The sequence below is a fragment of the Pongo pygmaeus genome, chromosome 19, assembly GCF_028885625.2.
Source record: "Pongo pygmaeus isolate AG05252 chromosome 19, NHGRI_mPonPyg2-v2.0_pri, whole genome shotgun sequence".
NCBI classification, from domain to species: Eukaryota; Metazoa; Chordata; class Mammalia; order Primates; family Hominidae; genus Pongo; species Pongo pygmaeus.
In genome coordinates this window covers 36168271-36189032 of record NC_072392.2, presented here as the reverse complement: position 1 = coordinate 36189032, position 20762 = coordinate 36168271, and the positions used below count along the sequence as shown (strand labels likewise).

At 56.5% G+C, this 20762-nt stretch overlaps 1 protein-coding gene across 3 annotated transcripts in view; it reads right to left on the bottom strand.

The window, feature by feature from the left end:
- Positions 1 to 20762, bottom strand: part of LOC134737555 (protein FAM182B-like) — a 779394-nt gene that overhangs the window by 9754 nt on the left and 748878 nt on the right. Inside the window, exons 1-2 of one of the 3 annotated variants that reach the window (XM_063656415.1) lie at positions 10119 to 10309; positions 3495 to 3782 (exon numbers count right to left, since the gene is read on the bottom strand). The exons of 1 other annotated variant lie outside the window; for it this stretch is intronic. In XM_063656415.1, the coding sequence (XP_063512485.1) occupies positions 3495 to 3782; positions 10119 to 10193 (363 nt within the window). In that variant the 5' untranslated portion in view covers positions 10194 to 10309. Of the gene's footprint in view, positions 1 to 3494; positions 3783 to 10118; positions 10310 to 20762 lie in introns of those variants that run through there. One more of the 3 variants, XM_063656416.1, reaches the window with a different exon arrangement.

Below are 20762 nucleotides of genomic sequence, written 5' to 3'. Positions count from 1 at the left end.
AGGCGTGTGTGGTCACTGGACGGAGACCCCTGTGAAATGAGAAGATGTGAGCTCCTCAAGGCCAGGGGCAGCCCTTTCACTTGCTGCTACCGTGTGAGGGATGGAGGGGAACCCTGAAGCATTGAAGAAGTGCATGAGTGACCTAGCTCAGATGATGATATCATAGTAACCCTGTTTATTATCACCTACCATGTGCCAGGCATTGTGCGAACTACTTTGCACACATTACCTGCTGTAAAGCTCAGAGACAACTGTAGGAGTGAATCTGTTATACCTCCCACTTTACAGGGAAACTGATGCCCAGAGAGGTGAACCAGTCCACCCCAGGCCTTTCAGCTAGTCTCTGGGATGCAAATCCAGGTGGTCTGACTCAGAGATCCCCTCATCCTCTTGGTTTTTGCCCCTGCAGCCCTCTGGCCTGTCCCCAGAGCCCTGTACCCTGGGCCACCCCGAAGATGACCTGGACATGGGCTTCAGCAAAGGCAGCAACCCCAGCACATCTCCATTTGATAGGGAGGAACCTCAGGCCCACCACAGGAGCCCTGGGCTGCAGGTAGTGTAGGTGCTGGCTGAACCACAATGCACCCATGTTGGAGGATGCACCCTAGGATGGGCAGCAGCAGGAGGTCTCCCTGCCCAATAGCTGGTAGTGGTACCTGAGAACAAAGGAGGAGAAGGAGGCTTTGAACACAGGTGTGGAGAAGCCCAAGGAGGAAGAATAAGACTTGGACTATGGACTGCTGGGTGGCCTCAAGGACCCCCTCCCAGAAAAGGAACTTTGAGACTCATACCCAGGGCTGAGATGAAAGTGCTCCCTATTTTCTATCCTGGAACTGCTGCAAACCTCAGTGTGACATCACAGGGCCTCATTTCCCTATTTGTAAAATGGGATTATATGGGGGTTCCAATGAGACACTGGACCGAGAGCATTTTGAGAATTGTAAAAAATGTACAGTGAGGGAATAATTATTATCAATGGACCATTGCTCTTCCAATAGTTAGTATTCTTTAGCAAATATTTGAAGGTAAAATATGATTTGTTGAGGAGGTTTGCAGCAGCTGAGACCCTCAAGAGTCTTTTCTGTCTCCGTTCCAAGCTGGCCTCTGACAGAGACCTTCTTGGTGCCACCCCTGGGACTCTCATCCTTTGTGCAGGCTTCTCAGGGTTCTTATTTCTATTGCATCTTGTGGTTCCCTAGTGGATGGCGTGCTCCATCTTCACTCAGAGCTAACTGCATCTCCTCCAGGCCCATGTCCCTTGTGCAGCACCCACTGCTCCCTCACCAGGATTCAAACCCTTCTGTGATTGACCTCTGCTGACCTCCTCATTCTTTCTGCTCCTCCAGTTCCATGCCTGTGCCCCTCAATCCCGTGGCTCACACTCTCACCCAAGCTGTTCTCCATCGGGATTTCCTTGGCTCCCTTTTCTGCTCGGCAAATTTGTGTTCATCCTTCCAAGCCCTGCACAGATGTCCTCCTCTCAAAGCTCTCCCTGAGGTCACACTGTCCAGGAACAAGGTAGTTCTTTCTCCTCTGCTGCCTCTGGGTTTTGTGCCTTTATCACTTTGGTGTGACTGCCTGCCTCTTGCTGAAGGGAGGCATTTTGGCTTTACTCACCTCAGTATCTCCTGGGTCCAGCTGGGTGTCTGGCCTGGCCCAGACTCGGTGCTCATCGAGGGTGTATAGAACTCACAAGGACCAAGGAATGTCTTGCAAATAATACCACCCTCCCACACTTCTCCAATGTTTACTTTCTAAGCTCCTTTATTCTTTGACATTCAAATTTCTAAGTGGCCTGTATGTATTTACAAAGCCTGGGAAAACGCCTTCAGAGGACAAACACACACCACCGGCAGAATGTATTTGCATTGACTAGGATTATGGATGAAATTCAGCTTTCTGGAAAATGAATCATTTGGCATTGGCTGAGTATCTACTCTGTGCCAGATACTAAGCTGTGATCTCTAGAAAGAGACATGAACTACTGACACAGTCCTTGACCCTGAAGATCTCAGAATCCAGTGAGCTTGACTTCTTGTAAGTTAGAGACAGAGTTCAGAACAGAAGCTCAGACAAGAGAAGAGAAGTAAAAGGGACACACCAGAGGCAGTGACAGCCACACAGCTGTCTGGGGACACTGAGTGCAGCAACAAATAGCTTAGGCTGACTTGGCAGCCCACGAAAGTATCACGGTTTGCAATTGCAGCATCTCACTGATGCTTTTGTTATGCTGATCTCTGCAAAGCCCCTCTGTGCCCCAGCCCAGGATGGTGGCAGCCATGCTGTGGAGAAAAGGGCAGTGACCAGGACCACAGACTCAGAGCTTGTACCCTGGACCACCTGGGAATGGGAGCCCTTCACATGTTCTCTGCCTCTGTGTTCAGGTTGGGGGTCCCGGCCAAGGAAGGGAGATGACCCCCATGCTGAGTCAAAAGGACACACTCTTGGGAACAGACTGTCTCTTCTTTCTGGGTAATTTCTGCCTCTGCAGTGAATGGTGAAACCAGATACATCCTCTCTGTTGGTATGACACAAAGACAGGCGTTCCTGCTCATGGGCTGAATCTTAGTTGAGGGGAGGTGTAGCACACTCCTGTGCTCTGCTGACTAAGGCAGGGACACATGTCACCCCATCAGAATGACTGCCAGACCAATGGCTAAAATAAAATCATTTCCAATATTCAAAGGAGTCACCTTCATTCATCTACAAATATTTTTCCTTTTCTTTTTTTTTTTTTTTTGAGATGGAGTCTTGCTCTGTCACCTAGGCTGGAGTGCAGTGGCATGATCTTGGCTCATCGCAACCTCCGACTCCTGGGTTCAAGCGATTCTTCTGCCTCAGCCTCCCGAGTAGCTGGGACTACAGGCGCCCACCACTACATCTGGCTAATTTTTGTATTTTGAGCTCCTGACCTTGTGATCCGCCCGCCTTGGCCTCCTAAAGTGCTGAGATTACAGGTGTGAACCACCGCGCCTGGCCCAAGTTTTTTTCTATAAAATGACCTATTGCACTCAGGGTCGGGTAAATGATGCATCATGCCTGCTGGCAACATGGGCCCTATCTGGAAAGTGAGTGCCCACCACCATGGCACAGTGCTGTGCAGTGCCTGTGTGGTGCTGAATCTCAGGAGCAGCCCCCATCCTGTGAACCACAACTACAGGGACCTTAGACATAAGCAAAGACCTCTGGTGGCCAGGCCTGCCAGCAAGCAGATGCTGACTCTGTCCCGGGGGTCTGCAGGGAGGTCGGGCCAGTGGAGAGGTGGCGAGACCCATGTGTGGTCTCCCCAACTCCCTCCCATGCTATGCAATGGGGGCGACCACACACCCGAACTTCCTGGGAGGGTCCTGGTGTGCCCACTGCCTCACAGAGTTATGAGGGGTACTGCCTCTCACATCTCACCGGTATCGCATTTGAAGGACAAATTATGTCTTCCCTTCTCCACCCTGCGGAACTCCGTTTCCTCATGTGCAAGTGGGGGATGATGTGCTTACATGGTTATGCAGTGGGGGTATCGATGGGATCCATCTGTCAATACCCTGCATCCAGTGACCACCTGGAGCACACCTGCAGCTCGCAAGCTGGGCTCCCTGCTGCAGGGAGGGGAGCAAGCACTGCCTGGAGCCAGGGAGCTTCTCTGAAGGAGGTGTTGGAAAGGATTTGTTCCAGAATTTGGGCTTGTATTGGAAGCTTGGGGGAGGGTTGAAAGAAGCCTTTGCTCCAGATTGGATGCTGTCAGAGGCAGGGTGGATTCTATCACCTGGCATCTTCCCCAATCTTACCTCGAAGGAAGGAAGACAAGACCAAAGCTAACGCTGCAATTGACAAGGAGGTAGTGGTCATGACATAGCCACAGGGGAGGGGGTGTGAGGTCATTTTTGTCCATGTTTTGCATGAGCTGAGCCATGATAGCTACCAAGTGACCTTGCTTTGTCTTGACCCATCATGGTCACAGAGCGACCTTGTCTGATGCTGACAACCTGTGCAGTTCAACAGGAGAACACCAACGCCTTGCCAGCAGTGGTTGCTGTCCTCCTGAGGCCTCACTGCTCCTCCTCTGGGACCGACTGCTGACCGTGGGAGGTGTGGAGTGGGAGGGGAATATGCTGTGGGTTTTTTTTTGCAGAGCAAGGGCAGAGGACTCTGATGCCTTCAGCTCTGGCCATCCTGAGTGCTGTGATCTACTTCCCCTGCTTCCTACACCTCCCACAATCCCACCACACTGCTGGAGTCACTGCCAACTCATAGTGCCTTCTAAGGGCCCCAGTGTCTCCGGGACACCCCCTCTACCCTGGGAGGGAAGCAAAGTGCTCACGAATGTCCCAGGTGGAGGTGCTGAAAGAGTGTGGAGGTGGCTTCTTGAGTGTCAAAGTCTGGGATTCCAGCTTTCAGCCTCAGGCTCCACGTGTGTGTGCTGAAGTGGAATTTTCTGCTCTCATTCACTCTCCTGCCTGGTCAGAGGAACTTGGGGAGTTCCTCTCTAGGAGAGGGAAAGGCCCTGGTGAGGTGGCCTTGCCCTGAACTGGGAAGCAATGGGCACGGGAAAGCAGGGTCCTGGGCTCTGCCTACTGCTTGCTGACAGCTTGGGCACAGCACTGCCCTCCCTGGGCTCCTGTCTCTTTTCTCTGTATGATTAGGTGGAGGTGGATGGGATTCTGCTTCTACTCCCAGTCCTTGGGCACCATGTCAGGTACTCACACACTTATGACCCCATCTGGTCCTTGGAACAGCACTGGGGGATGGATCTGTCAATCTCACGTTGGAAATGTTTGTTCTAAATCCCACACTCTGAAGTCAGAAAAACCTGGGTTTCCCTCAGGCACTGACGGTTGCTTGCTATGTGACCTTGGACAAGTCACTGCCCTTCTCTGAGCCTCAACACCCACATTTACACAGGGGAAGAATAATACCTCCCTCTTGGGCTGCTGTGAAGCAGAGCTAATGGGTACATTGCCTCAGGCACATTGCAGGTGCTCAAAGTGTTGGTCTTTCCTTCCCTTTCTAGGTCTCCATTTCCTCATCTACACAGTGGGGAGCAACTCTGTCCTGATTATAAGGAATACAATAGGTGAATGCACTCAGCAAGCCTGCGGACAGGGATGCATAGAGAAGCTTCTTGCAAAGGTGAAGAATGCCTGCTCTGAGCCCCGCGCTGAGTGACAGGTGAGAGGACAGCAAGCCCAGCGACTGAGGCCTATAAAATGCCCCCTGCAGAGAGGGAGGAGGAGCAGTGTTCTAAGGTGGGTGGTTGGCAGCATCCCCAGTGCTTGCAGGAGGAGCAGGACTGCTTGTGCTTGCTCAGGTGGGTGGTAGGTTAGGTTCTTAGGCATCTGCTGGGTATCAGATGCTGCACAGGCATCATCTCCGTGAATTTAATCTTTCCATCATACCTGAGAGGTGGGCATTACAGGGGCATAGTGGGATTGAAACACAGGTCCCCTGAGCCTGTGCCTTTTCTACAAGGCAACTTGGTTCACATGTAATAATAGGACCCAAAAATACACCTGCTATGCTGTGCTCACCAAATTTCAAAACATCCTTGTGACCTGCGAGGTTGCTATACTGTCTTCATTTTATGGATGAGAAAACTGAGGCTCAGAGAGGCTGAATAGTGTATTCATCCCTCCAAAGAACTAAAGGGAAGAGGGGTGCTATAGCTGTGGGGCCTTCTATTCCTGGCAGGAAGTGTGCAGTACCCCAGGCCATTCTGACCCTACTGCAGGCAGGAGAAAAGGCACATCAACAAATCCAGCAGCAAGCTTCCACTGAGGGCCTCCCTGGCCTTTCCTTGCACTAGTGCTGAGGGAGAAACAGCCTTGTTCCTTCACATAACATGGCTTCCTGACGCCCCCAGGATAAAGGTCAGAGTCCTCAGTTCTGTGTTTGAGACTCTTCATGGTCTGGTCCCATCTGCATTTCCAGCCAAATTCTCCACTACGGCCCCCAGTGCAGCAGCCCTGGCCATCTGTCCCATCCCACCATCCTGCCTTGGCTCAAACTGTTCCCTCTGTCCCATGCTATTCACACATAGAACAAGGAGAAGCTTGATAGAGGCTAGCCTGAATATTCCATTTGAGAGCATTTTCAGCTTCTGGAAACAGACATTTCACCCAAAATTCCAGATTCCCTGCTTCTCTGAAAATACATACATACATGCATACATACATACATACATACATACATACATACATAAATCTGCTCTTACTCTGCACTATTCTGTTTCTTGAGACAGAGTTTCACTCTTGTTGCCAGGCTGGAGTGCAGTGGTGTGATCTCCATTCACCACAACCTCTGCCACCCGGGTTCAAGCGAGTCTCCTGCCTCAGCCTCCTGAGTAGCTGGGATTTACAGGCATGAACCACCATAGCCGGCTAATTTTCATGAACTTTTTTTTAGTAGAGATGGAGTTTCACGATGTTGGTCAGGCTGGTCTCCAACTCCTGACCTTGGGTAATCCACCAGCCTCGGCCTCCCAAAGTGCTGGGATTACAGGTGTCAGTCACCTCACTTGTCCAGTCTGCACTATTCCTTAGTGTCAGACTATTTGAGCCAAACAATGTCTTTCTCATTTGGACGTGAACTTCAGGGTCTAATTTTTGTATTTTTAGTATAGACCAGGTTTTTTTTTTTTTTTTTTGACAGAGTTTCACTCTTGTCACCCAGGCCCAATGGTGCAATGGCATGATCTCAGCTCAATGCAACCTCCGCCTCCTGGGTTCAAGGGATTCTTCTGCCTCAGCCTCCCGAGTAGCTGGGATTACAGGCACCTGCCACCACACCCGGCTAATTTTTTGTATTTTTATTAGAAACAGGGTTTTGCCATGTTGGACAGACTGGTCTCGAACTCCTGACCTTAGGTGATATACTCTCCTCAGCCTCCCAAAGTGTGGAATTACAGGCATAGGCCAGAGCCTGGCCTCACCTGGCTAATTCTTTGTATATTTGAAGAGACAGCGTTTCACCATGTTGGCCAGGATGGTCTTGATCTCCGGAATTTGTGATCCACTGGCCTCAGCCTCCCAAAGAACTGGGATTAGAGGTGTGAGCCACTGCACCCGGCCTCAATGTAGCTTATTATCAAAGTATTTACATAGAAAAATTAATCAAAGGGCACAAGCATTTCAATACTTAGGTTAAGATGAAATCTGTGCCCGGAAGAGTGCCAGACACACATGAAATGTTTTGTGCATGAAGCAACCACAACTTAAAATGACTTTCTGTTATTCGTTTTGGTATGTTATTTTGGGAATGTGATTAATCACCTATGTCAAGGACGTTGGGAAGAATTTCCAGATACTCTGATATGCATGACATCTTAATCATACAATATGAAGCAAGGCAATCTTAGGAAATTAGGTATCACTGCCAAGGACCTTTACAATTGAAGATAAATTAAAATTACTATTAAATTTATAACAGTCAGATGGGTTGGCAGGCAAGATGTGTCATTATTTTCTCAGCGTTTTTTCTTTTCCTTGATTCAATAAAACAAACTTAAACGCCAGCTATCTGCAGAACCCTCACTAGACTATATTTAATGATATGTGAAACACAGCCTGCGCACTCACAGATCCTTGCCACGTCCCGTTCCCATCCTCTCAAAACCTGAGTTACCCTGTGGCTAGATTTCTCAAGAAAATGAAAGAGAGAGACGAATGAGAACCATCTTCTTTCAGGTCGCTCCGCACTGCTCCTGCGGGTAGACAATGACCTCTCCGGTGAGGCTTTTATCCTTGACTGTGGGGTGGAGGCCTTAATCCGAGAAAAGAGGCCTCTCAGGGTGAGGAGATGATTTAAATTCTTACTAGAGAGATGTAGCTCCCCACTTCATCCGGACCTTCACAAACCTAAACTGGAGCCGCCGGAAAAATGACTGACAACCGGCCACACAAGCCAGGCAGAGACGCGGGGAGAGCCTTGTGGAGGCACATTGGCTGGGCTGACTAAAGCTCTGGTGCTGGAAGTCAGGCTGCTGCTCCTTTAAACAATGGCAACTGTGCTGTAGCAGAGGGGCTCCTATTGAAGCCTCCGCAGCGACTGGATCCGGGGTCCAGTTTGGGGCAGCCTGGGAGAGGGTGCCGCGAGTGTCCTGTCCCAGGGCCAAACCCCCAGGAGTCCTGTCCTCCGGACCTCCTTAAGGCGACTTCCACCGAGGGAGGGGGAGCTTCAGGACGCCTGCTGTGTTCTGGGGACTCCCGTTCAGATCCGATTTTGGCCCCCTCCCAGTGAGATAGGCTGGGCTCACCACATCTGGTGAGGCAGGCAGGGCCTCGCTGCAGCGCAGAATGATCCCATAGGTCTCAAGGCGTAGCGTCAGCTGAAACTTCACTGATCCATCAGCCCTCTGCCTCCCTCCTCCTTCGAAAGAGCAGTGGCCTGCTCCGCTTCTAAAAGCCCTGGGGCTCCGGAAAGCCGACCGCGCTTTACAGGACACGTGCAGGCAGGAACAGGGGCGAATCCGAGGTGGAGACCATGTGACCACGCGTGGCACTGGCGTATCCCACAGCAGATGGTGTGAACGTGTGTCACCGGAGGCATACCGGGAGACGGCGAAACAAACGGTGGTGTCCAGGCATGTGCCAGTGGAAGGGGGGAAGAAGTGACCTTTCGGTCAATGCCAAGGGAAATCAAAGGACACCTGGGACTCGGTGGGTGGGGGGCCTGTGCCTGACCCAAGCCAGGTTTTCCAATGCCTATCAGAGGAGCAAAGAATCTTCTGCAGAATTCGCCCCGCCCCCAACCCTCCTCCTCCCTGGTAGCCCTGACGCAACTTCCCCTGCACCCAGCCCCAGCCCCAGCCCCAGCCCCAGCCCCAGACACAGACCCAGCCCCAGCCCCAGCCCCAGCCCAGTCCCTCTGGTTCCCGGACATTCGTTTGGGCCACAAGATCAAGGGAGTCAGTCCACCCAGGAGCAGAGGAGAGGATGTCCCTCCAGAATGAGACAGGAAGTGCAGAGGAAATGCGACACCACCTGTCCTAGAAGACAAGGCCAGTCACGGTCGCCTAGCGCTCATTCTAGGCAATCCACCCACCCATGAGGGGAAACATGGAGAACAAGGAAGCTTCCCTGTCTGAGACACGTATGGAAGCCAAGAAATCCAGGGTCATGAGACCTGCCCAATGAAGCAGAAAGACGTTTGGAGAGAGATACCATCATGACACGGATCTGCAGGAAGTGTGTCCCTGACGGACTGGGAAGTCATCTTTGTTGAAGACATTTGGCCAGAGCGAGAGGCATCCAGGCCCCTGAGAAACAGGTGAGGCAGAGCAAGAGGGAGGATAGAGCAGAGGCCAGAGCCCCGGCAGGATACAGCGCCGTGCCACCACCACGGGCATAAGGGGAGGGCTTCCAAAAGGGTGGCTTGTCCAGAGAGGCCAGCGTTCCAGTGACAGTGACAGGGATTGTTGCCATCTCCCATTCCCGGCTGCTTCTTCTACACGGTATGGTGGTGTGGCTTCATTTCTCAGAGAAGAGCCGTGAAAAGGTACAACCATCTTCTCTGATGTGGTCCTGCTTCCCTACTGCGGGACAAAGAGCTCCTGTGGGGCTCTTTTCCTTGGTTGCTGTGTGGTCATGTTGATCTTAGAAAAGAGGCAGCTCATGATGGGGATGAGATTTCAATTGCTCCGGGACCGATGCATCTCCTCACGTGGGCCAGGCCTTCACACACCCAAAGCGGATCCGCGGCGGCGAAAACGATTGACAGCCGGCCTCATGACCCAGGCAGAGACGCAGAAAGAGGCTCAGCAAAGACAGGCCGACATGCCAGAAATCGCCTTGTGCTGCACAGGGCACATTCAGCCAAAGACACACACGCAGAGGGGCACGCACACACTAACCGACAGAGAGAGGGAAAGAAAGACACAGAGACTGAGAGACAGAGAGAGAAGAGAGGATGGGAGACACGCACACACGCGCGCACACATACACGCACACACACACACACAGAAACAGAGTCATACAGCAGAGGCATGGAAACACACCCCCCCAGGCAACCCCTGAGGCTGCGGGGTTCTGCTCTCGACGAGAACGACCCTGGGGTGAGAGAAGAGCCCAGGGGCACGCAGGCCGACCTGTCCTCGAGATGACGGCGGCACGACTTTTGGGGAGACTCACCCCAACAGCGTCCGGGCAGGCCTGAGGCTGGGATGCCGTGCTGCTTCCCCCGGACTCCGCCTGGGGTTTCCTCATCCTGGTCGGCCCTTTGCGACTCCTGGCATCCGGAGACGTTCCCGTCGACCCCGTGGAGAGGTCAGACCGGAGCCTCAGAGCCCCGCCACCCAAGCACTGCCACGGAGGGCTCCTGCTCTGCCAAGCCTCAGGGACGGGTTTCTAAGACAACCGTGGGAAGCACTGTGACGGCAGAAGCCGCGCGCGCCTCGCCTCGCGCATGCGCATTGGCTGGACCGACTCGCGCTCCGCTCCTGGCAGTCAGGCTGCGTCCCCTTTAAATAATGCCCCCGCTGCGCGGCTGCAGCGAGGCTCCTGCTGCAGCCGCGGCGGCGTGTGGATACGGGGTCCAGCTTGGGACGCCGTGGGAGATGGGGCCGCCGGTGCCCTGTCTCAGGGCCAAACCCCCAGGAGTCCCGCCCTCAGGATCTCCTTGAGCCGACTTCCACGGAGGGAAGGGGAGCTTCAGGACGCCTGCTGTGTTCTGGGGACTCCCGTTCAGATCCGATTTTGGCCCCCTCCCAGTGAGATAGGCTGGGCTCACCACATCTGGTGAGGCAGGCAGGGCCTCGCTGCAGCGCAGAATGATCCCATAGGTCTCAAGGCGTAGCGTCAGCTGAAACTTCACTGATCCATCAGCCCTCTGCCTCCCTCCTCCTTCGAAAGAGCAGTGGCCTGCTCCGCTTCTAAAAGCCCTGGGGCTCCGGAAAGCCGACCGCGCTTTACAGGACACGTGCAGGCAGGAACAGGGGCGAATCCGAGGTGGAGACCATGTGACCACGCGTGGCACTGGCGTATCCCACAGCAGATGGTGTGAACGTGTGTCACCGGAGGCATACCGGGAGACGGCGAAACAAACGGTGGTGTCCAGGCATGTGCCAGTGGAAGGGGGGAACAAGTGACCTTTCGGTCAATGCCAAGGGAAATCAAAGGACACCTGGGACTCGGTGGGTGGGGGGCCTGTGCCTGACCCAAGCCAGGTTTTCCAATGCCTATCAGAGGAGCAAAGAATCTTCTGCAGAATTCGCCCCGCCCCCAACCCTCCTCCTCCCTGGTAGCCCTGACGCAACTTCCCCTGCACCCAGCCCCAGCCCCAGCCCCAGCCCCAGCCCCAGCCCCAGACACAGACCCAGCCCCAGCCCCAGCCCCAGCCCAGTCCCTCTGGTTCCCTGACATTCGTTTGGGCCACAAGATCGAGGGAGTCAGTCCACCCAGGAGCAGAGGAGAGGATGTCCCTCCAGAATGAGACAGGAAGTGCAGAGGAAATGCGACACCACCTGTCCTAGAAGACAAGGCCAGTCACGGTCGCCTAGCGCTCATTCTAGGCAGTCCACCCACCCATGAGGGGAAACATGGAGAACAAGGAAGCTTCCCTGTCTGAGACACGTATGGAAGCCAAGAAATCCAGGGTCATGAGACCTGCCCAATGAAGCAGAAAGACGTTTGGAGAGAGATACCATCATGACACGGATCTGCAGGAAGTGTGTCCCTGACGGACTGGGAAGTCATCTTTGTTGAAGACATTGGGCCAGAGCGAGAGGCATCCAGGCCCCTGAGAAACAGGTGAGGCAGAGCAAGAGGGAGGATAGAGCAGAGGCCAGAGCCCCGGCAGGATACAGCGCCGTGCCACCACCACGGGCATAAGGGGAGGGCTTCCAAAAGGGTGGCTTGTCCAGAGAGGCCAGCGTTCCAGTGACAGTGACAGGGATTGTTGCCATCTCCCATTCCCGGCTGCTTCTTCTACACGGTATGGTGGTGTGGCTTCATTTCTCAGAGAAGAGCCGTGAAAAGGTACAACCATCTTCTCTGATGTGGTCCTGCTTCCCTACTGCGGGACAAAGAGCTCCTGTGGGGCTCTTTTCCTTGGTTGCTGTGTGGTCATGTTGATCTTAGAAAAGAGGCAGCTCATGATGGGGATGAGATTTCAATTGCTCCGGGACCGATGCATCTCCTCACGTGGGCCAGGCCTTCACACACCCAAAGCGGATCCGCGGCGGCGAAAACGATTGACAGCCGGCCTCATGACCCAGGCAGAGACGCAGAAAGAGGCTCAGCAAAGACAGGCCGACATGCCAGAAATCGCCTTGTGCTGCACAGGGCACATTCAGCCAAAGACACACACGCAGAGGGGCACGCACACACTAACCGACAGAGAGAGGGAAAGAAAGACACAGAGACTGAGAGACAGAGAGAGAAGAGAGGATGGGAGACACGCACACACGCGCGCACACATACACGCACACACACACACACAGAAACAGAGTCATACAGCAGAGGCATGGAAACACACCCCCCCAGGCAACCCCTGAGGCTGCGGGGTTCTGCTCTCGACGAGAACGACCCTGGGGTGAGAGAAGAGCCCAGGGGCACGCAGGCCGACCTGTCCTCGAGATGACGGCGGCACGACTTTTGGGGAGACTCACCCCAACAGCGTCCGGGCAGGCCTGAGGCTGGGATGCCGTGCTGCTTCCCCCGGACTCCGCCTGGGGTTTCCTCATCCTGGTCGGCCCTTTGCGACTCCTGGCATCCGGAGACGTTCCCGTCGACCCCGTGGAGAGGTCAGACCGGAGCCTCAGAGCCCCGCCACCCAAGCACTGCCACGGAGGGCTCCTGCTCTGCCAAGCCTCAGGGACGGGTTTCTAAGACAACCGTGGGAAGCACTGTGACGGCAGAAGCCGCGCGCGCCTCGCCTCGCGCATGCGCATTGGCTGGACCGACTCGCGCTCCGCTCCTGGCAGTCAGGCTGCGTCCCCTTTAAATAATGCCCCCGCTGCGCGGCTGCAGCGAGGCTCCTGCTGCAGCCGCGGCGGCGTGTGGATACGGGGTCCAGCTTGGGACGCCGTGGGAGATGGGGCCGCCGGTGCCCTGTCTCAGGGCCAAACCCCCAGGAGTCCCGCCCTCAGGATCTCCTTGAGCCGACTTCCACGGAGGGAAGGGGAGCTTCAGGACGCCTGCTGTGTTCTGGGGACTCCCGTTCAGATCCGATTTTGGCCCCCTCCCAGTGAGATAGGCTGGGCTCACCACATCTGGTGAGGCAGGCAGGGCCTCGCTGCAGCGCAGAATGATCCCATAGGTCTCAAGGCGTAGCGTCAGCTGAAACTTCACTGATCCATCAGCCCTCTGCCTCCCTCCTCCTTCGAAAGAGCAGTGGCCTGCTCCGCTTCTAAAAGCCCTGGGGCTCCGGAAAGCCGACCGCGCTTTACAGGACACGTGCAGGCAGGAACAGGGGCGAATCCGAGGTGGAGACCATGTGACCACGCGTGGCACTGGCGTATCCCACAGCAGATGGTGTGAACGTGTGTCACCGGAGGCATACCGGGAGACGGCGAAACAAACGGTGGTGTCCAGGCATGTGCCAGTGGAAGGGGGGAACAAGTGACCTTTCGGTCAATGCCAAGGGAAATCAAAGGACACCTGGGACTCGGTGGGTGGGGGGCCTGTGCCTGACCCAAGCCAGGTTTTCCAATGCCTATCAGAGGAGCAAAGAATCTTCTGCAGAATTCGCCCCGCCCCCAACCCTCCTCCTCCCTGGTAGCCCTGACGCAACTTCCCCTGCACCCAGCCCCAGCCCCAGCCCCAGCCCCAGCCCCAGCCCCAGACACAGACCCAGCCCCAGCCCCAGCCCCAGCCCAGTCCCTCTGGTTCCCTGACATTCGTTTGGGCCACAAGATCGAGGGAGTCAGTCCACCCAGGAGCAGAGGAGAGGATGTCCCTCCAGAATGAGACAGGAAGTGCAGAGGAAATGCGACACCACCTGTCCTAGAAGACAAGGCCAGTCACGGTCGCCTAGCGCTCATTCTAGGCAGTCCACCCACCCATGAGGGGAAACATGGAGAACAAGGAAGCTTCCCTGTCTGAGACACGTATGGAAGCCAAGAAATCCAGGGTCATGAGACCTGCCCAATGAAGCAGAAAGACGTTTGGAGAGAGATACCATCATGACACGGATCTGCAGGAAGTGTGTCCCTGACGGACTGGGAAGTCATCTTTGTTGAAGACATTGGGCCAGAGCGAGAGGCATCCAGGCCCCTGAGAAACAGGTGAGGCAGAGCAAGAGGGAGGATAGAGCAGAGGCCAGAGCCCCGGCAGGATACAGCGCCGTGCCACCACCACGGGCATAAGGGGAGGGCTTCCAAAAGGGTGGATTGTCCAGAGAGGCCAGCGTTCCAGTGACAGTGACAGGGATTGTTGCCATCTCCCATTCCCGGCTGCTTCTTCTACACGGTATGGTGGTGTGGCTTCATTTCTCAGAGAAGAGCCGTGAAAAGGTACAACCATCTTCTCTGATGTGGTCCTGCTTCCCTACTGCGGGACAAAGAGCTCCTGTGGGGCTCTTTTCCTTGGTTGCTCTGTGGTCATGTTGATCTTAGAAAAGAGGCAGCTCATGATGGGGATGAGATTTCAATTGCTCCGGGACCGATGCATCTCCTCACGTGGGCCAGGCCTTCACACACCCAAAGCGGATCCGCGGCGGCGAAAACGATTGACAGCCGGCCTCATGACCCAGGCAGAGACGCAGAAAGAGGCTCAGCAAAGACAGGCCGACATGCCAGAAATCGCCTTGTGCTGCACAGGGCACATTCAGCCAAAGACACACACGCAGAGGGGCACGCACACACTAACCGACAGAGAGAGGGAAAGAAAGACACAGAGACTGAGAGACAGAGAGAGAAGAGAGGATGGGAGACACGCACACACGCGCGCACACATACACGCACACACACACACACAGAAACAGAGTCATACAGCAGAGGCATGGAAACACACCCCCCCCAGGCAACCCCTGAGGCTGCGGGGTTCTGCTCTCGACGAGAACGACCCTGGGGTGAGAGAAGAGCCCAGGGGCACGCAGGCCGACCTGTCCTCGAGATGACGGCGGCACGACTTTTGGGGAGACTCACCCCAACAGCGTCCGGGCAGGCCTGAGGCTGGGATGCCGTGCTGCTTCCCCCGGACTCCGCCTGGGGTTTCCTCATCCTGGTCGGCCCTTTGCGACTCCTGGCATCCGGAGACGTTCCCGTCGACCCCGTGGAGAGGTCAGACCGGAGCCTCAGAGCCCCGCCACCCAAGCACTGCCACGGAGGGCTCCTGCTCTGCCAAGCCTCAGGGACGGGTTTCTAAGACAACCGTGGGAAGCACTGTGACGGCAGAAGCCGCTCGCGCCTCGCCTCGCGCATGCGCATTGGCTGGACCGACTCGCGCTCCGCTCCTGGCAGTCAGGCTGCGTCCCCTTTAAATAATGCCCCCGCTGCGCGGCTGCAGCGAGGCTCCTGCTGCAGCCGCGGCGGCGTGTGGATACGGGGTCCAGCTTGGGACGCCGTGGGAGATGGGGCCGCCGGTGCCCTGTCTCAGGGCCAAACCCCCAGGAGTCCCGCCCTCAGGATCTCCTTGAGCCGACTTCCACGGAGGGAAGGGGAGCTTCAGGACGCCTGCTGTGTTCTGGGGACTCCCGTTCAGATCCGATTTTGGCCCCCTCCCAGTGAGATAGGCTGGGCTCACCACATCTGGTGAGGCAGGCAGGGCCTCGCTGCAGCGCAGAATGATCCCATAGGTCTCAACGCGTAGCGTCAGCTGAAACTTCACTGATCCATCAGCCCTCTGCCTCCCTCCTCCTTCGAAAGAGCAGTGGCCTGCTCCGCTTCTAAAAGCCCTGGGGCTCCGGAAAGCCGACCGCGCTTTACAGGACACGTGCAGGCAGGAACAGGGGCGAATCCGAGGTGGAGACCATGTGACCACGCGTGGCACTGGCGTATCCCACAGCAGATGGTGTGAACGTGTGTCACCGGAGGCATACCGGGAGACGGCGAAACAAACGGTGGTGTCCAGGCATGTGCCAGTGGAAGGGGGGAACAAGTGACCTTTCGGTCAATGCCAAGGGAAATCAAAGGACACCTGGGACTCGGTGGGTGGGGGGCCTGTGCCTGACCCAAGCCAGGTTTTCCAATGCCTATCAGAGGAGCAAAGAATCTTCTGCAGAATTCGCCCCGCCCCCAACCCTCCTCCTCCCTGGTAGCCCTGACGCAACTTCCCCTGCACCCAGCCCCAGCCCCAGCCCCAGCCCCAGCCCCAGCCCCAGACACAGACCCAGCCCCAGCCCCAGCCCCAGCCCAGTCCCTCTGGTTCCCTGACATTCGTTTGGGCCACAAGATCGAGGGAGTCAGTCCACCCAGGAGCAGAGGAGAGGATGTCCCTCCAGAATGAGACAGGAAGTGCAGAGGAAATGCGACACCACCTGTCCTAGAAGACAAGGCCAGTCACGGTCGCCTAGCGCTCATTCTAGGCAGTCCACCCACCCATGAGGGGAAACATGGAGAACAAGGAAGCTTCCCTGTCTGAGACACGTATGGAAGCCAAGAAATCCAGGGTCATGAGACCTGCCCAATGAAGCAGAAAGACGTTTGGAGAGAGATACCATCATGACACGGATCTGCAGGAAGTGTGTCCCTGACGGACTGGGAAGTCATCTTTGTTGAAGACATTGGGCCAGAGCGAGAGGCATCCAGGCCCCTGAGAAACAGGTGAGGCAGAGCAAGAGGGAGGATAGAGCAGAGGCCAGAGCCCCGGCAGGATACAGCGCCGTGCCACCACCACGGGCATAAGGGGAGGGCTTCCAAAAGGGTGGCTTGTCCAGAGAGGCCAGCGTTCCAGTGACAGTGACAGGGATTGTTGCCATCTCCCATTCCCGGCTGCTTCTTCTACACGGTATGGTGGTGTGGCTTCATTTCTCAGAGAAGAGCCGTGAAAAGGTACAACCATCTTCTCTGATGTGGTCCTGCTTCCCTACTGCGGGACAAAGAGCTCCTGTGGGGCTCTTTTCCTTGGTTGCTGTGTGGTCATGTTGATCTTAGAAAAGAGGCAGCTCATGATGGGGATGAGATTTCAATTGCTCCGGGACCGATGCATCTCCTCACGTGGGCCAGGCCTTCACACACCCAAAGCGGATCCGCGGCGGCGAAAACGATTGACAGCCGGCCTCATGACCCAGGCAGAGACGCAGAAAGAGGCTCAGCAAAGACAGGCCGACATGCCAGAAATCGCCTTGTGCTGCACAGGGCACATTCAGCCAAAGACACACACGCAGAGGGGCACGCACACACTAACCGACAGAGAGAGGGATAGAAAGACACAGAGACTGAGAGACAGAGAGAGAAGAGAGGATGGGAGACACGCACACACGCGCGCACACATACACGCACACACACACACACAGAAACAGAGTCATACAGCTGAGGCATGGAAACACACCCCCCCAGGCAACCCCTGAGGCTGCGGGGTTCTGCTCTCGACGAGAACGACCCTGGGGTGAGAGAAGAGCCCAGGGGCACGCAGGCCGACCTGTCCTCGAGATGACGGCGGCACGACTTTTGGGGAGACTCACCCCAACAGCGTCCGGGCAGGCCTGAGGCTGGGATGCCGTGCTGCTTCCCCCGGACTCCGCCTGGGGTTTCCTCATCCTGGTCGGCCCTTTGCGACTCCTGGCATCCGGAGACGTTCCCGTCGACCCCGTGGAGAGGTCAGACCGGAGCCTCAGAGCCCCGCCACCCAAGCACTGCCACGGAGGGCTCCTGCTCTGCCAAGCCTCAGGGACGGGTTTCTAAGACAACCGTGGGAAGCACTGTGACGGCAGAAGCCGCTCGCGCCTCGCCTCGCGCATGCGCATTGGCTGGACCGACTCGCGCTCCGCTCCTGGCAGTCAGGCTGCGTCCCCTTTAAATAATGCCCCCGCTGCGCGGCTGCAGCGAGGCTCCTGCTGCAGCCGCGGCGGCGTGTGGATACGGGGTCCAGCTTGGGACGCCGTGGGAGATGGGGCCGCCGGTGCCCTGTCTCAGGGCCAAACCCCCAGGAGTCCCGCCCTCAGGATCTCCTTGAGCCGACTTCCACGGAGGGAAGGGGAGCTTCAGGACGCCTGCTGTGTTCTAGGGACTCCCGTTCAGATCCGATTTTGGCCCCCTCCCAGTGAGATAGGCTGGGCTCACCACATCTGGTGAGGCAGGCAGGGCCTCGCTGCAGCGCAGAATGATCCCATAGGTCTCAAGGCGTAGCGTCAGCTGAAACTTCACTGATCCATCAGCCCTCTGCCTCCCTCCTCCTTCGAAAGAGCAGTGGCCTGCTCCGCTTCTAAAAGCCCTGGGGCTCCGGAAAGCCGACCGCGCTTTACAGGACACGTGCAGGCAGGAACAGGGGCGAATCCGAGGTGGAGACCATGTGACCACGCGTGGCACTGGCGTATCCCACAGCAGATGGTGTGAACGTGTGTCACCGGAGGCATACCGGGAGACGGCGAAACAAACGGTGGTGTCCAGGCATGTGCCAGTGGAAGGGGGGAACAAGTGACCTTTCGGTCAATGCCAAGGGAAATCAAAGGACACCTGGGACTCGGTGGGTGGGGGGCCTGTGCCTGACCCAAGCCAGGTTTTCCAATGCCTATCAGAGGAGCAAAGAATCTTCTGCAGAATTCGCCCCGCCCCCAACCCTCCTCCTCCCTGGTAGCCCTGACGCAACTTCCCCTGCACCCAGCCCCAGCCCCAGCCCCAGCCCCAGCCCCAGCCCCAGACACAGACCCAGCCCCAGCCCCAGCCCCAGCCCAGTCCCTCTGGTTCCCTGACATTCGTTTGGGCCACAAGATCAAGGGAGTCAGTCCACCCAGGAGCAGAGGAGAGGATGTCCCTCCAGAATGAGACAGGAAGTGCAGAGGAAATGCGACACCACCTGTCCTAGAAGACAAGGCCAGTCACGGTCGCCTAGCGCTCATTCTAGGCAGTCCACCCACCCATGAGGGGAAACATGGAGAACAAGGAAGCTTCCCTGTCTGAGACACGTATGGAAGCCAAGAAATCCAGGGTCATGAGACCTGCCCAATGAAGCAGAAAGACGTTTGGAGAGAGATACCATCATGACACGGATCTGCAGGAAGTGTGTCCCTGACGGACTGGGAAGTCATCTTTGTTGAAGACATTGGGCCAGAGCGAGAGGCATCCAGGCCCCTGAGAAACAGGTGAGGCAGAGCAAGAGGGAGGATAGAGCAGAGGCCAGAGCCCCGGCAGGATACAGCGCCGTGCCACCACCACGGGCATAAGGGGAGGGCTTCCAAAAGGGTGGCTTGTCCAGAGAGGCCAGCGTTCCAGTGACAGTGACAGGGATTGTTGCCATCTCCCATTCCCGGCTGCTTCTTCTACACGGTATGGTGGTGTGGCTTCATTTCTCAGAGAAGAGCCGTGAAAAGGTACAACCATCTTCTCTGATGTGGTCCTGCTTCCCTACTGCGGGACAAAGAGCTCCTGTGGGGCTCTTTTCCTTGGTTGCTGTGTGGTCATGTTGATCTTAGAAAAGAGGCAGCTCATGATGGGGATGAGATTTCAATTGCTCCGGGACCGATGCATCTCCTCACGTGGGCCAGGCCTTCACACACCCAAAGCGGATCCGCGGCGGCGAAAACGATTGACAGCCGGCCTCATGACCCAGGCAGAGACGCAGAAAGAGGCTCAGCAAAGACAGGCCGACATGCCAGAAATCGCCTTGTGCTGCACAGGGCACATTCAGCCAAAGACACACACGCAGAGGGGCACGCACACACTAACCGACAGAGAGAGGGAAAGAAAGACACAGAGACTGAGAGACAGAGAGAGAAGAGAGGATGGGAGACACGCACACACGCGCGCACACATACACGCACACACACACACACAGAAACAGAGTCATACAGCAGAGGCATGGAAACACACCCCCCCCAGGCAACCCCTGAGGCTGCGGGGTTCTGCTCTCGACGAGAACGACCCTGGGGTGAGAGAAGAGCCCAGGGGCACGCAGGCCGACCTGTCCTCGAGATGACGGCGGCACGACTTTTGGGGAGACTCACCCCAACAGCGTCCGGGCAGGCCTGAGGCTGGGATGCCGTGCTGCTTCCCCCGGACTCCGCCTGGGGTTTCCTCATCCTGGTCGGCCCTTTGCGACTCCTGGCATCCGGAGACGTTCCCGTCGACCCCGTGGAGAGGTCAGACCGGAGCCTCAGAGCCCCGCCACCCAAGCACTGCCACGGAGGGCTCCTGCTCTGCCAAGCCTCAGGGACGGGTTTCTAAGACAACCGTGGGAAGCACTGTGACGGCAGAAGCCGCTCGCGCCTCGCCTCGCGCATGCGCATTGGCTGGACCGACTCGCGCTCCGCTCCTGGCAGTCAGGCTGCGTCCCCTTTAAATAATGCCCCCGCTGCGCGGCTGCAGCGAGGCTCCTGCTGCAGCCGCGGCGGCGTGTGGACACGGGGTCCAGCTTGGGACGCCGTGGGAGATGGGGCCGCCGGTGCCCTCTCTCAGAGCCAAACCCCCAGGAGTCCCGCCCTCAGGATCTCCTTGAGCCGACTTCCACGGAGGGAAGGGGAGCTTCAGGACGCCTGCTGTGTTCTGGGGACTCCCGTTCAGATCCGATTTTGGCCCCCTCCCAGTGAGATAGGCTGGGCTCACCACATCTGGTGAGGCAGGCAGGGCCTCGCTGCAGCGCAGAATGATCCCATAGGTCTCAAGGCGTAGCGTCAGCTGAAACTTCACTGATCCATCAGCCCTCTGCCTCCCTCCTCCTTCGAAAGAGCAGTGGCCTGCT